The following is a 14,753-nucleotide window of genomic DNA, read 5'->3' as shown; positions in this document are numbered from 1 at the left end:
CTTTCCCAGCCAAAGCAGTGCTGGCGGGATTATGTTCCAAGAAACCCCTGGGATCAGAGAGTGACATGCTTTAACATCACACAAATTAATAAAAATTGACAACAGACACATTTGCAATCGGTATTAGAAAAATGATTAAATCCAATCAAGCTATAAATATCCAAGTCAAGCCCAGCTCTCTCAACTGAGCACTTCTCTGTGGTGTTAGAAACTGTAAGAAATGAAAAACGTGAGCCATCGGCATTCTGAAGACAGACTTAAATTTTAGGAACTTGACATGCAAATGAATACAGTTTTCCAGCCTCAAGCATAGTCATTTGTGCAAGGTTCATAAATATATGCTACACAGCATATTTCTGTATGTTTTATCTTGTATACCTTTTGTATTTTCTTTGACTCTTTCTGAGCATTCTCTCGGAGTGGTATTTTTCCAAACAACTTCCATCCCAAGTCATTTTGTTTGTCAAGTCTTGCATTTTGTTTTCTAGCAAGCAAATTCCTATAGGAAGAAAATAAAAGGGTTAGGAACTTCTGGGTGTTTACGGCCACACTAGGACAGCTCTAACGAAAACAAGCAGACTTCCTACAAGAGAACAGTGCGATGAACCACAAACTTTAATTCTTCAGATTTGATTTTCACACAGACACAGAATTATGCAGCAGGCGAAAGACCTTGAACCACAAATAAGCTTTTTGTTATTCAATTGTTACATGTTCAATTGTTTGGAGTAAGGAACTGTATTATTTCATAACAAAGTAGATCAGAAAAAGTGAAGTTTGAAGTCAGAGCAAACTGAACTGAAACCCTGGCTCAACCACTCACTAGCTGTGTGACTCTAACCAGTATATTAACCTCTCTGGACCTGTTTCCTTATGTTCAACAAGGGTCTTTGTCTGAATTAAATTACAAGTACACAGTCAGTGTACTTAAAGAATAACAGCTGCTTTAGTACTTAAGCTTTAGTTTAGTTTAAATGATCTGTAAGGTACATAAATCTGCATTATTCGTTTATAAAGAGTCTCTATGTGTCATAAAAAGCAAGCCACCCATGAGGCACTCACAAGGTCTTCTCTCCTAACATGTCAACAAAATCCCCAAATACCACAAATAAACCCCACATGGTTTACGAGATAAAATCCGTTTTGGAATGCACTGTATAGATGTACTCATTAAAAGCAAATGATTTCCAGGGCTCAGTGGGAAGTATAAAATGAGCCTGCAGTATCTTGTGTGCCAGAAAGTAAGAAAAGCGCTCAAAGAAGTATGTCTAACGGAAACAGCTGCCAGCTTGAAAGGGCTCCCATTGGCCAAATCTGGAAAATTTTATCACAGAAATAAACAATGAGAACAGGGGATTCTAATCCACTGAATAAAAGAGAAATGCACAAGCCCATGTGCATACAAATAAATGAACGTTGTTAACAAATGGAGGAGGAAGGCAAGCCTTAGCATGCCACCTACTAAGCACAGAAAGACTGATGGACGTAGGAAAAGATCAACGGATGCTAAACCGAGTAGTAAAAGTTGGATGAGGAACAGGATTTTCACAGAGTTTGAAAGAATCTCACAAATTACTTGTTAATTACAAAGGCAAAAGTAGTTCTGTCTACAGTGGGGAAGCCTTCTTAGCCACGTGATGGAAGCTGGCACCCCCAGTGTCAGGAGAGAAAGCACACGCCACTATGTTGTTGACAGCTACCCAAAAATGCGTTCCTTAAATGCAGCCACGAGGGGAAGCAGAGACACCCAAAGCGAGTCCCCGAAATAAAGGTCAAGACTCTAAAAATGTCAGGGTCATGAGAGACAAAGGAAGGCTGGAGAACTGCCCTAGGTTACAAGGAGACTAAAAGACATCTGACAAGTAAATGCAATGGGTGACCCTGCACCATGGGGGGAAGCTATAAAGCTCGTTATTGGGACAGCTGACAAAATCTGAATACAGAGCGTGGATTAGAAATAGAACGAGATGAATGTTCAATTTCCGATCTTGATAACTATACTATGGTTATGTAAGAGAACACCCTTGTTCTTAGGAAACACACTGACATATTTAGGGGGAGAGGGGCATGACATCTCCAGTTGATTCTTCTAATGCTTCAAAAAAATACTTTACTCGTACAGTATACAGACCACACTCACGAATGGACAAAACAAATGCAGTAAGATGGAAACAGCTGGTGAGTCTGGCTGAAGGATATATGGGAGTTCCTTGTACTTTTCTTGTAAGTTCTCAATAAATTTGAAATTATATCAAAAATAAAGTTATAAAAACTTTCAAAACAGGAAATAAATGATTTCACTGTATTCTTCCTTCTTTTTCTGTTATGGTGATAATGGAATTCATTTCAGAATAATTCCAGAGCCCAAGGCAGTTCCTATTTACAGTTGGAAGCAATGAGCTTGGAGCTGTCTCCAGACCCACCCTACTTAACGCCTAAGATTTAGCCACTGAAACGCACCTGGGAAGGGGAAGGGCCGGAGTGAGGGGTGCAGCTGCTGAGGCCCGACCTTCCTCTGGAGGGAGGAGTCGCTGAGGGTCTGGGGTGGCGGGGGTTAGACTGGAGGAGAGACCCACACAGTAGCAACTGGGTGCAGGGAGACAGGAAAGCAAGTCTGGGTGCCTGACGCCCAGACTTGTGACGTGGGAGGCCGAGTGGAAACGGGGGCGCTATTCACGGAGACTGGGCCAGCAGGAGGAGAACCAAGAGGGCTGGAAACCTTGGTTCCTCCTCCACTGCTACTGCTACAGGAGGCTGGACAATTGCAGTGCGGACCAAACGTAGCAGAAATCAAAGTTTCCTACTTACTTGTAGCATAAGAGCTTAAGCTACACGATAGGCCATGACTTTGGAAAACTTCATAAGCAGTATTCCGGGATATTCCATTTTTGTGGACAAGAGGCTAAAATCACAGTCATCAGGAGCCCTCAGTGGAAAGGAACCCCTCCCCAGCTTCAGCCGTTTGTGTCATCGGGGCTCTTGGTTCCAGCAGTGGGAGCAGGGAGCCAGTCAGAAAAGATTCCAGCCCCGTCTCCCCTTTCAGGTCATGGCTCGTGGGAAGCCTGGCACGGAGCTGGCTGCTGGGCCCAGGTGGCCAGCTGGAGCCCAGGCCCTGCTTCTGCCCATCACCGACCAAACCCACTGTGGGCCCCGGGGCAGGGCGAGCCCATCAGCTCCGACTTTGCCCCTTTACAGCCTGTGCTGTCTTCCTCCCCAGGATCTCCAAGGAGCCCTCAGGGGGTCACCCGATGACCCCCACACACACGGTACAGCTCTCAGTCCAGGTGAGCCCAGACGGAAGACAGCCATGATCCCTCCTGCTGTCTTGGTGAGTTGGCCCAACCTTGGGCCCGCAGACACCTTAAGCCTCCTCCTACCGCTGGGGAAGGCACTAGACACCGCCACCCTCTCTGCCACTTCACCAGGGAGAAGCACACAGGGCCTGCTTGATTCAAGCTTCCTGTTTTACTGTTTCAAATCCACCTGTTCCACCACTGGCTACAGAAGTCGTCATACTTGACGTGTGTTCTGCAGAAACTCTGGGCTTCCCCTGCTCTGCAGAGCCTTCCCTGGCCGGCCAGTCTCCAAGACTGGGCTCCCACCACCGCTGTTTCCACTGTGCTCCCCATGTGACCTTGCGCTTGTTGGATGTACCCTGTCCTCTCCCCTCATCACACCTACCTTTCCCCTGGGGTGGAGGTGCCCAGAATTCTACCCAGCATGCAGTGGGAGCATAACACGGAGCAGCCACCATATATTTGCAGGGGAGGCAGGTGTAAAGCACTAAGGAGGCAGGAGGGGGCCGCCCCCACTCACACTGAGGCCAGGGGAGCGCTGACACACATGCACGCACACCCCACCGGGGCATGGGCACAGCTTTACTCCTGACTAGCCCCTTCGTCCACGATGCCCACTCAAATCCACCCTCCTACCGCCATCAGGAGGGGATGTGAGTGACAGCTGAAGGGGAAGCACCTGAGGACTCTTCCAAAGGTCAGGTGACAGCCATCTCTCCTAAGAGGCGACCTGTGCTGTTCAAAGCCTCTTCACGGAAGGCGCCTTGCCCCAGGAGCCCCCCACCCCACACACATAGGAGACCAGGGTGGATGTGCTCTCACAACCCACCGGGCCTCCTTCACTCCGTGTTTCCTCTGCGGGCCCTGACTACAATGCACAACACTAACACCGCAGCCAAGGTGCTCAGAAAGCCGCAGGCTCTCCGCAGCTCACCTCCACACCTCTGCGCTCGGGCCACGAGGGCCCGGCCCTCCTGACAGGTGGCACGTGCGCTCAGCCCACCCTTTGCTCGGCCGCCTCTCAGGACAGGTCCACATCCCTCAAGCCCTGGGCCTGCAGAGGGCCAACTGCGTCTGCCTGACGCGGCCACATCTCCACACAGCGGTGAAGGCCACGTCCGGAAAGCAGAGCTGGACCACTCCAGTCATGTCCCCAGACCCCTTCACCGGCTTCCACCTGTTCGCGTGCCATCACACATGCTGTTCCCTCTGCCCTGAAAATGCTCCCGAAAGAGAGGACACGCTTGCCTGCCTCACACGGACCTTACAGGCCTGGGCCAGCGCCTGGCACACACACTTGGCCCCCTGTCACCGTCCAGGTGGCTTCTCCACTAGGGAACTGGGAACGCTGGCCAGCAGGGAGTGACTGTCCCAAGCTCAGCCCCTCCCAGTGGGCACTCTGCACAAAGCGGCAGCGGAGAGGCGAGGGTTACAAGAAGGTGGGCTGAAGGAAGGCGGCCCGTGGCTGCTGGCCGCCCCCCCAGGACTCCGTTGCTAATGACCATCCAGATCCATCTGACAGTAATGCTGCAGAGGCCTGGCAAATTCACTTTGGGTTGTCAGAGGTTAAGCCACACCCAACTGTAAGGGAAAAGCCCAACCCTAACAGCCTGAGGGAGGCAAGAGAACCTTGGGCAGGAAAAGGGCACTGGGGCTTCACCTTATCCAAGGGCTTGCAATCGTTCTTCTCACCTCAATAGGTAACAACTCAGAGGAACAGATACAGGACATCAATGTCTGTAACAAAGCTGACAAACCAGTGACTGAAACTGACCTCACGGGTGACAGGATCATAAACCCCTAAATGGCAGGTCGTGGCGGGTCGTCAAACCCCAGCCTCGAGCGTCTCTAGTGAAAGGCTTATCTTGGCCGTGAGCTGCCCTGTCTGTTGTTTCTGCGCATCTGGGTCTCCCACCTTTGAAATAACCCATAACCACCCTGAGCAGAGCACACGATCTGTTAACTTTCCTATAATCCAATCCCCAACTTGCTTTCCCACCTCCAGGTCACCTTCCTCCTTCCTCCCTAAAAAAGAAGCTGCAAAACTTATTCTCCGGAGCATTTGAGATCTTGCTCCCCTATCACATGGTCAGTTTGGGCTCAAATAAACTCATAAAAATTCTCTACAGGTTTGGACATTTCTTACGCCAACACCAAGGACAATGTTAAATAATGGCGTGTTAGCTTCTCCTGGCAGCGCTCCTGTGAAGCCAGAAGCTCACGGGTACATCGTGGCATGCCCTGTCACAAGTAACCAGTGTCCTCAGAATTAGGAGCAGGAGCAGTCACGGACACCTTTCACTGGGACAAAACGGACCATTAGAATCCGGGTCCCCACCAAGCACAGGTGAGTATGAGTTTGCCCAGATTCGGGCCCACACTTTCCTTCCCTCAGCCTCCTCCACGCTCTCAGTCACCAGCATCTTTCCTTTCACTGTGCTGTGTGCATCCCAACAATGAATCCTAAGAGGACTGCTGAGCAGGACGCTGTGCAGAGAGCCACACCTGTGGAGGTACTACCTGTGAAGGCGTCACCTGTGAAGGCATCACCTGAGAAGACACCACCTGTGAAGGCGTCACCTGTGAAGGCATCACCTGTGAAGGTGTCACCTGTGAAAGTACCACCGGCGAAGGTACCACCTGTGAAGGCATCACCTGTGAAGGTACCAGCTGTGAAGGCGTCACCTGTGAAGGCGTCACTTATGAAGATACCACCTGTGAAGGCAGTGGACCCTCAGCCCGGGTGCTTCCCACTCACTCACTAGCTCTGCTGAGCGAGCAGCTGCCCATCATGTGGGAGGCAGTTTGCAACTAGTGACAGCGCCCCAAGAACAATAGCTTAGACCTAGTTCGGTGAGCTCCCAGTCAGTCCTGAGGCCTCAACCCCGGCCGTTGCAGGCCCCCCCGCCCAGAGCTGCTGACCACATGGAGTGCGTTCCCCAGAACCTGGCACGTCTCTGCAGACCCTGCCAACACAAATGGAGATGGGCGGGCTGCCACCCTGCAGAGGGGCACAGCCAGCACTGTGCTTCAAGCAGGGCCAACAGGGCCTGTCTCACTCCCAAACTTTCCCTGCGAGACAGCACAGCTGCGAGGATGAGGAGGAACAGAAAAGAACTGGGAAAAGGCAAAGCTGACCACGAGGCCACAGCTGCCCTGCTGCCCTCATTCTGGCAAACAGAACCACAGCCTGCCTGGTGACAGGCCCCCAAACCTAAACCCCAGCGTCCCTAGCACGAGCAGCGTGGGTACTTGTCTGTTCCCAGAAAACCTCAAGTTGGGAGGTGACCTGGCATCACCTGTTTCTGGCTGACAAGTAAAGCACAGGCCGCCACAAGGGGCCCGCCGGCCGTTCCACTTCTGGCTCTGCATCTCCCAGTGGGGAACAACTGGGCCTTCTGTTCCTCATCTGTAAACGGGGTGATGCGAACTTCTTCCCGGGGCCATTGTGAGAAGAAGTGAGATAATACTCTAGTCAACAGGGTAGAGGGGTGTGCAGGGGCCACAGCGGATAGCCTGTTTTCTGTCTACAGTGTTTTTCAGTTTGAAATATTTATCAACGCTTTTAATTACCGAGAAATCACAGAAAACCCTGGCTTTCGGGCTCCCCCTGGCAACCCTGGCCTCTGTTCCTGCACGGCCATAAGCCAGAGCTGAGCAATGGCCCTGGTTGGGCCCCCAGAGCCCCACATTTCATTACCCCTGTGACCTCAGCATTCCCCACACCCATCTGCAGGGGCAGAGACCGGTTTTGGAGGGCCTTGAAGCTTATCACTTGGGGAATCCTCTTTAGGGAAAAAATTGTTTACCTATGAATACAAAATTAGGTACAAGTGAGGGCTCCTGAAGGTCAGGTGTCATTAATGTCATAAGTCTGTCTCGTCGGCTTTTGAAATCTGGGACAAGGGAAGCAGCTGCTGCCACATGCTTACAGGTGCTGAAACGCCAGTAAGGACTTCTACCCTGTCTCCCTGAAAATAAGACCTGGCCAGACAAGCAGCTCTAACGCATCTTTTGGAGCAAAAATTAATATAAGATCCGGTCTTATTTTACTATAACACTGGGTATAACATAACATAACATAACATAACATAACATAACATAACATAACATAACACAACATAATATACCACCAGGTCTTATATTAATTTTTGCTCCAAAAGACGCATAAGAGCTGATTGTCCGGCCAGGTCTTATTTTCGAGGAAACAGGATATACAAGTTTTGTGCCCCCATTTTTTGACAAGAGAGCGTACAGCCAAAGGACCAATCCTCTTTCTTCCTGGGTGTCGTGGGCTAAGGCTGTTGCGTTCACCCCCATACCTCACCAACCTAACGTTCAGATGTCACTGGAATCCAAAGGAGGTGACTCCCGGAATGACTTAAAAAGCTTGCGAAGTGCTGGACCTGGGTCCCTGTGCTCGTGCATCTCAAAGCACCAGCTGTGTGCTGGGAGCAGGCACCCAAATACATCCCAGGTATTCGCAACTTGGGACTTGTCTCTGTCACCAGAGTGTCAAGTCCATGAGGATGAAGACAGCAGGTCCCTCCAACAACAATGCCGCTCATTATAACCTGATGGGAAGCCACAGGAACCTAACTCGTTTTGCCAACCAGCCTGTGGTAACACTGGTTTGGTGACACACCATCTCACTTCAAATTGCAGAACCTGTTAACACGTTGAGGGCTCTTCTGTTTATTGTGGTGCCTCTCGTGTCTGGAACAGTTCCTGGCATTTAGGAAAACATTCAAATCTATTTAATGCATGCTTTCTCGGGGGATTTTCATAAATATTACGCAAACTATTCCTGCCCATTTAATACCAGAAGAAGCCAGGACGCGGAGAGGTTGTGGAATCCTGCCCAGAGACACACAGCTAAGCACCACAGAACCAAGGCTGAGACGCGCGTACCTGAGGGTGTCCCAAAAAGCAGAGGACAGCGGCCATGGGAGGACGCAATCGCCTGAGCTGGCGGAGCAGGTTCCACGAGCCACGGACTCTCAGCAGGGATTTCTCAAAACTTGTCCGGCAGCCTCCAAAGCCCTCCTCCCTCAACATACTCAGTGGAGCTCCTGCTTATGTTCAGCAATTCCCTGGGTCGCTGGCTTTTCCCTCCTTTGTCTCACTAACAGACTCTTAACAAGCTCTGACCCCAAAGCAATCAGAAACAAGCAGGAGCCCGTAGCCCGCGGGTCCCACGTGAACAGATGGGTATCTTCTCTACCATTTCCTGAAGCATAGTTACCTTTTACAGAGCACCGTCAGGTGCCTCCTCCTGCACCAGGCACTTCACCTGTATCTGACGTCCGCAGAACCCTACAAGGCAGGTACTACAGTCACTATTGTACAGACCAGAGACAGGCTCGGTGAGATCAACAAATGTAGCCCTGAAGGGACACGTCAACCCTGGGACTCATCGGGGTAGAGAAGGCAAAAACCTTGACTGATTCTTCTGAAGCCCATTTCATGGGTATTTTTCTCTAGATCTCCACCCCCCAATCACCAGCACGCTGCACTGCCACGTATATTTACCATGGCCCTCCAACTCTGCTCTGGAGATGCAAGGGGAAAAGGCCAGCCCACTTCAACTGTCACAGACACGCGAAAAACAAAACGGCATTCTGCAAAGCCAATCTCCTGTGTCATAAAATCCTGCCTACCCCACGGGAAAGACGAAGTGAGTAAGAAACACACTGCGGCGTTATTACTACGGTCAATCATTGTGCCCAACGTTCCTGTCCACACCCCATGAAAAGCACCCAAGAGCCAGAAATACGTGGAGTCTCTCCTCCTTTAGAAAACGCTACTCAAGTAGCATCTGCTGCTCAAAAGCTAATCCTAAAAACAGAGGTAACAGACAACTCTGGAGAGTCAGTGAACACACACCGGCCCGAGAGCTCCGGGCACAGCTGTCCATGTGGAGATACAGCATCACACCCATTTAACCAGAGAAATAAATACTCAAGGAAACAACTCTGCCCAATGTGTGTGGGGGAGGGGGGCGCGCGAAATCATATTAAAACCTCCATACACGGTAAAAACCTTGCTGCAGTTACGTCTCCAATCACAAAAGCAAGAAAGTCCAAACTGTGACCACAGACCTGTCCATGAGCAGGAACGTGGAGGAGAAGGACATGGCGTCTAGTGTGACCACACAGCTCTGCAAGGCCAGCCGCAGAAGCACTGACTCTCCTCTCGCCACATTCCCGCCAAGCCGGAGCCACCGTCCCAGGGAAGCACCACGGACGCCCTTCCGAGTTTTGCTCCCCACGGTCTGGAAGGCTGAGGCTTGCAGGAAGGAGTGGACCAGCTGGAAAGGCAGGGGCGGAGCGGGGCGGGCAGGGCTCTGACTCCTAACTAGTCACAGGGAGGAGGGAGGGCGGGCAGTCCGGGAAGCCGTGTGTGTCACAGGTTCCAGGGGCTCTGCACAGCTCCGGGCCACATCTGGGCACCCTGCAGAGACCCAGAGCCACACACCATGCCAGGAGAGGCCAACGAGCCACAAAAAGCCACAGACACTTCTGTCCGGGAAGGAAGGTGAAGTGACATTTGGAACAAGCTAGCATGTCTTCTGTGTGCCAGACCCGTGCTTTGGGAGGAAGAGCTCAGGTATTTAGGTGAGTCACAGCCTGGTCGCCTCACTGCGGGGCCAAATACCTGCATCGGAAACACCACCAGGGGATTCTCACCATCCCTGACTTCAAGTGCCATTAAAAGCTTTTCAAAGACAACTTCAAGGTCAGGAAAACCAGTCTATTCTAAACCCACAAGAAGTTACTCCAGGCTGGCCACCCATCCTGGGGCAGGCCTCATGTACTTGATCACGTGTCAACAATGAGCCACTGGTGAAACAGCGCTCCGTTCACACGCCCTACAGGGTCCTCTAATAACCAGCTCCACAATCGCTTTAAAAGAAGAAAACCACCTGTCCGTGTGTTTGTCTATTTCCAAGTGCACAAAAAGTCGGACTAGAGACAGTCAGTAGGTGGCCATCTCCCGCAAGAGAAGGTGGCGAGGGGCAAAGAGGGAAATTTTACTTTACAAATTTCTGTATTGCTCAAAAAATAATCCAATGAGCATGTATTACTTCTGCAATGAAAACAAATAGAGACAATCAGATGTGGGAGGCAACATGGCACCGGAGTGTTAGGGCGGAGTGGGGGTGGGGGCAACTAACGCCAGGGATCCCAAAGGGGGGTTTCTGGACTAGAGGAAACATCACCTGGGATCTGGTGGGAAACCCAAATCCTTGAGCCTCACCCAAACCTCCTGAATCAGAAACCGGGATGGAGCCCAGCAATCTGGCTTCATGAGCCCTCCCGGTAGCTCTGATTGATGCTTGCTCCAGTTAGAGAAGCACTGTTCTGACTACACACTTAAAATTCCTGCTACCCTACTTCAAACTTCCGGTCAAAGCCCGCCCTCCGCAAGGAGTCAAATCCATGTTTCTGGATCCTGCACATCAGCAAGCTCAGGGTGAGGCCAGAGCAATCAATCATTCACAGAGAAGCCAGTCAGGCAAAGCCCCGCCCCCTACTTCGGCCCCATCCCGCCTCTTTCTCAGGAAACCTGTGTTCTCCCTGCAGCTTCCTGTTCCCAAAACTCTTCAAATTCCTCAACCTGCAATATTCATGTTTTATGATTATATATCAGCAAAGAAATTTCCAAAAATATCTATAATTTAAAAACTCATGAAGAAAACTCAGGTCCAGATGGCCTCACTGGTGAATTCTTCCAGACATTTAAGAAACACTTTCAGAGAACAAAACTTTTATTCTTTCCCCTCCCCGACTCTGGAGGGAATTTATTAGGTCATTCAATAAATACATTTATAGGCTTTATTCGTCAAGAAAAAACGTAGCCAACCAGGACTTTTTGATACCCTTTTGAGGTTCATTTGGCATGAAGTACAGGAAGAGAGAGACAGAGACAGAGACAGAGACAGAGAGAGAGAGAGAGAGAGAGAGAGAGAGAGAATCCATTTGTTAAATTCCCTGTGAAGGCTTATTATTATTTTTAATTCATATACAATAAAACTGACCTTTTTTGGTCAGTACTATAAGTTTTAACACATTGGTAGGTTCATTTAACCACCAGAGAAAAATCTTACTGAGAAAACACAAAGTGGACCAACCCATTTTATAAGGCCAGCATAATCCTGATAGCAAAACCTGACAGGCAGTATAAGAAAGGAAAATTACAGGCCATACCCTTACGAATCATAAACAAAGCATTAGCAATCAACTCCAATGATGAAATATAAAGGACGATGCATCACAAGCAAATTGGGATTATACTAAGAATGCAAAGTGAGCTCACTTAATGTGAGGAAAATACAATGCTATTCACCACATAAAAACAAGTTAAGGAGAAAACCCACATAACCACCAAGAAATGCAGAAAACAAGCATTTGATGTTGTTTTCATCACATTCACGATCTTTTTTAAAATCATAAAACTAGGAATAAAAGGAAACTTCCTTAACCTGATAAAAGTTTTTTAATAAAAAGTAAGGTATCTGATAAACAGACATCCCACAGGAGACATCACACTTAGCGGGGAAATGGGGGGCGCTTTTTCCCAGACGGAGGCCAGGACGCAGACACGGATTTCCACCGGCAGCGCCACTTCAGTTCAGCACAGCACGGGAGTTCCTCGTCGTGCAACAGGCAAGAAAACTAAGTGAAAAGTGTAAGAACTGGAAACAAAACTCACCCACAGACAGCAGGATTTTCTACAGAGAAAATCCAAAAGAATCCACAAATAAACTATTAGAGAAACTGAATTTAGCAAGTGCATAGGATTCAAGATCTACACACAAAAATTAACTGCATTTCCAACAAGCATTTCTAACATGGCATTTGTAAAACCATCCAAAAATAACAAATATCTTGGAATAAATTCAATAATAGAATCATGACACTTTTACATAAAAACTATGAAACACTGTGGACAAATTAAAGAAAACCTACATAAATAGAAGAACATACCATATTCAGGGATCAGAAGCCTTCATAGAGTGAAAAATGATCAATAGATTCAATGTAATCCCAAACAAAACCACAGATTTTTTGTAGTAATTGCCAATCTGATTTTCAAATATATATGGAAATGAAAAAGGACCTATAATAGCCAAAATAATCTTAAGGAACAAAGTAGGAGGCCTTACTCTGTCAGATACCAAGACCTATTTTAAAAGAATATTAGTGATATTAGTAAAAGGACAAATAGATGATAGGAAATACATGGTCACCTGATTTATTTCAAAGGTTCAGTAAATGAACCACCACCTCACACCATAGAGAAAATTAATTCCGATGGATCATGGACGAGTTGGTAATGGCAAAATAAAGGTTCTAGAAGATAACAGAATTTCTTAAATAGGACAAAAAAGGCACTAACCATAAAAAGAAAAGATTCTGTAAACTAGAATTCATTACAATTAAGAATTTCTGTTCATGAAGAAAACAAAACAAAAAAAAAACATTTCGGAAAGGAAAAGGAAAGCCATAGCGCAGAGAAGGTATTTGCAACACACAGATCTCACAAAGGACTCTCACCCTGAAAATATCAAGTATGCCTACAAATCTGAGACACAGCCCCTCATAGGCACCTCACAAAAGATTTCAAGGGGCCAACAAAATGTGAAAAGGTACATCTCACCATTAGTCATCACGGAAGTGCAAAGAAAAGCCAAACATCCCCGCCCTATCCCCAGAATGGCAGCAAGAAAAACCGCGACAAAAAACTGACAATGCCACAGCGTGAAGAGGATGGAGAGGCCCAGAAGTACGAACGGACCCAGGCACCTTGTTAAAACATTTAGCAGTGTCAGCAAGTCCACACCCCTGGTCATATGTGCACCGCACGACACGCGCGAGAATGTTACAACAGTCACGCTCCCGAAGTGCCACAAACGGGACGAATCAAATGTCCACCCAGCGGAACAGACAGAGGGACGTTTGCGCGACTGAAAACTACACAGAAGGAAAGAAAATGAAGATGGCCACCATACAGTCGCAACCGGGGTCCACTCAACGGTGAGCCAAGTAAGTCAGACACCAAGGTATATGCTGCGTGACTCCCTTTCTCCAAAGTTCACAAAAAGGCAAAACTAATCTCTAGGGCCAGAAGTCAGAAGAGCAGTTGCCCTTGCTTGGGGCGCGAGACTTGAGGGGTGCTGGTACGGCTCCCGACACGGCCCAGGGACATGTGCGTGCACGTCATTACACAGGACACTGCAGGAAACGCTAGCTCAGCCCAGACCACCCCCTCGGGAGCCTTTCCTGCTGGCGGGGGGGACCCCCCCACCTCGGCCCTCCTCTATGCTCCCAGGGAGCTGGCTACTTGTGTTTCAGTTCTGCCTCACCTCCCACTACATTTCAGGGGAGCGGAGGGGGGCATCGTACTTGGTCTTTGTATCCCCGAGGCCTGGCATGAAGCCACTGGGCAGTGAGTGCTACATTAACAGGTAATTCATTAACTAACCCTGACATGCACTCCAGCCCGTACGCCTCTACTGATAAGTCAGAGTCCAAAACAAGACCCCGTGCTGTGTGTCCCAAGCTCCTTGAAGTGTCCTTCACACACTCGCCAACGTTTAAGTACAAGAAGGAAACACTGAACGGGGATGCAGTCTCTAACATCAGCTTGGGTTTTTACAAGGAGAGAGAACGCAGGGCGAAAATGGTGCCGGCACTGAATACAGACGGTGCTGAAGAAAAGAAGATGGATTTTTTCTTCATCTCCAAGTGAAGCCCACGGAGAAGAGCTGCGAGGTAAAAATCATGTGGAAGCATCCCAGATCAGGAGGGGCCTGGGCTCACGAAGAGTTGGGAAGGGATGAAATGACTTGTTTCAACTTCAGGAACCTTAAGGAATGAGCTGAGCTCTAAGGTGGAAAGTCTGTCTATTTGTGGGACTCTGCGTCGGCAGATCTGGGCTCCCACCCCAGCTGCAGAACCAGCTGCCCGACTCCGGGTAAGAAATGCACCTTTCGGCTTTCTCAGCTGCACAAGGTACCACACGCCTGAGCCGACTACTGACTGATACGTGTGCTCACAAGTGACACTAGGGCACTTTATTCATCTCATTTACACCTAAGCCTATTCACACGTCATTTCTTTCACTCAGCACATGCGTACTGAGCACTGACTATGTCCCAGGCCAAGTACAGGGAACACAACCGTTGACGCCCAGAGACTCAGGTCCCCAGTCCTCAGGGGGCCTACCTACGATTTTCCTCGCCTTTAGGTCACACAGTAAACAGAAGGGCGTGGATTTAGACTTCAGTCCATCCTTTCCGCTGGTGGTTCTCAATTCTGGCTGCAAGCTACAATCACCCAGGGAGCTTTTTAAAAAACCCAAATGCCCAAGTCTCACCCCAGTAAAAAGTGATCTGTGACGGCGAGGCCTGGTTATCAGTTTTTCTTTCGGTTTTCTGGACAATTCTTTAGT

The 14,753-nt window shown here is 48.9% G+C and overlaps 1 protein-coding gene across 4 annotated transcripts in view; it reads right to left on the bottom strand.

Moving 5' to 3' along the window:
- The window catches only part of TBC1D14 (TBC1 domain family member 14), a 94,853-nt gene that overhangs the window by 51,787 nt on the left and 28,313 nt on the right, over positions 1 to 14,753 (bottom strand). For 3 of the 4 annotated variants that reach the window (XM_019748196.3, XM_019748195.3, XM_074320881.2), the window contains exon 3: positions 379 to 499. In XM_019748196.3, coding sequence (XP_019603755.3) covers positions 379 to 499 — 121 coding nt within the window. Of the gene's footprint in view, positions 1 to 378; positions 500 to 9,397; positions 9,573 to 14,753 lie in introns of those variants that run through there. The other variant, XM_019748199.3, reaches the window with a different exon arrangement.

The sequence above is a fragment of the Rhinolophus sinicus genome, chromosome 1 (genome assembly GCF_057876585.1).
Source record: "Rhinolophus sinicus isolate RSI-liver-muscle chromosome 1, RSI-T2T, whole genome shotgun sequence".
Classification (NCBI taxonomy): domain Eukaryota; kingdom Metazoa; phylum Chordata; class Mammalia; order Chiroptera; family Rhinolophidae; genus Rhinolophus; species Rhinolophus sinicus.
Note: the sequence above shows the minus strand (reverse complement) of the source record. Positions and strands in the feature narration are given on the sequence as shown.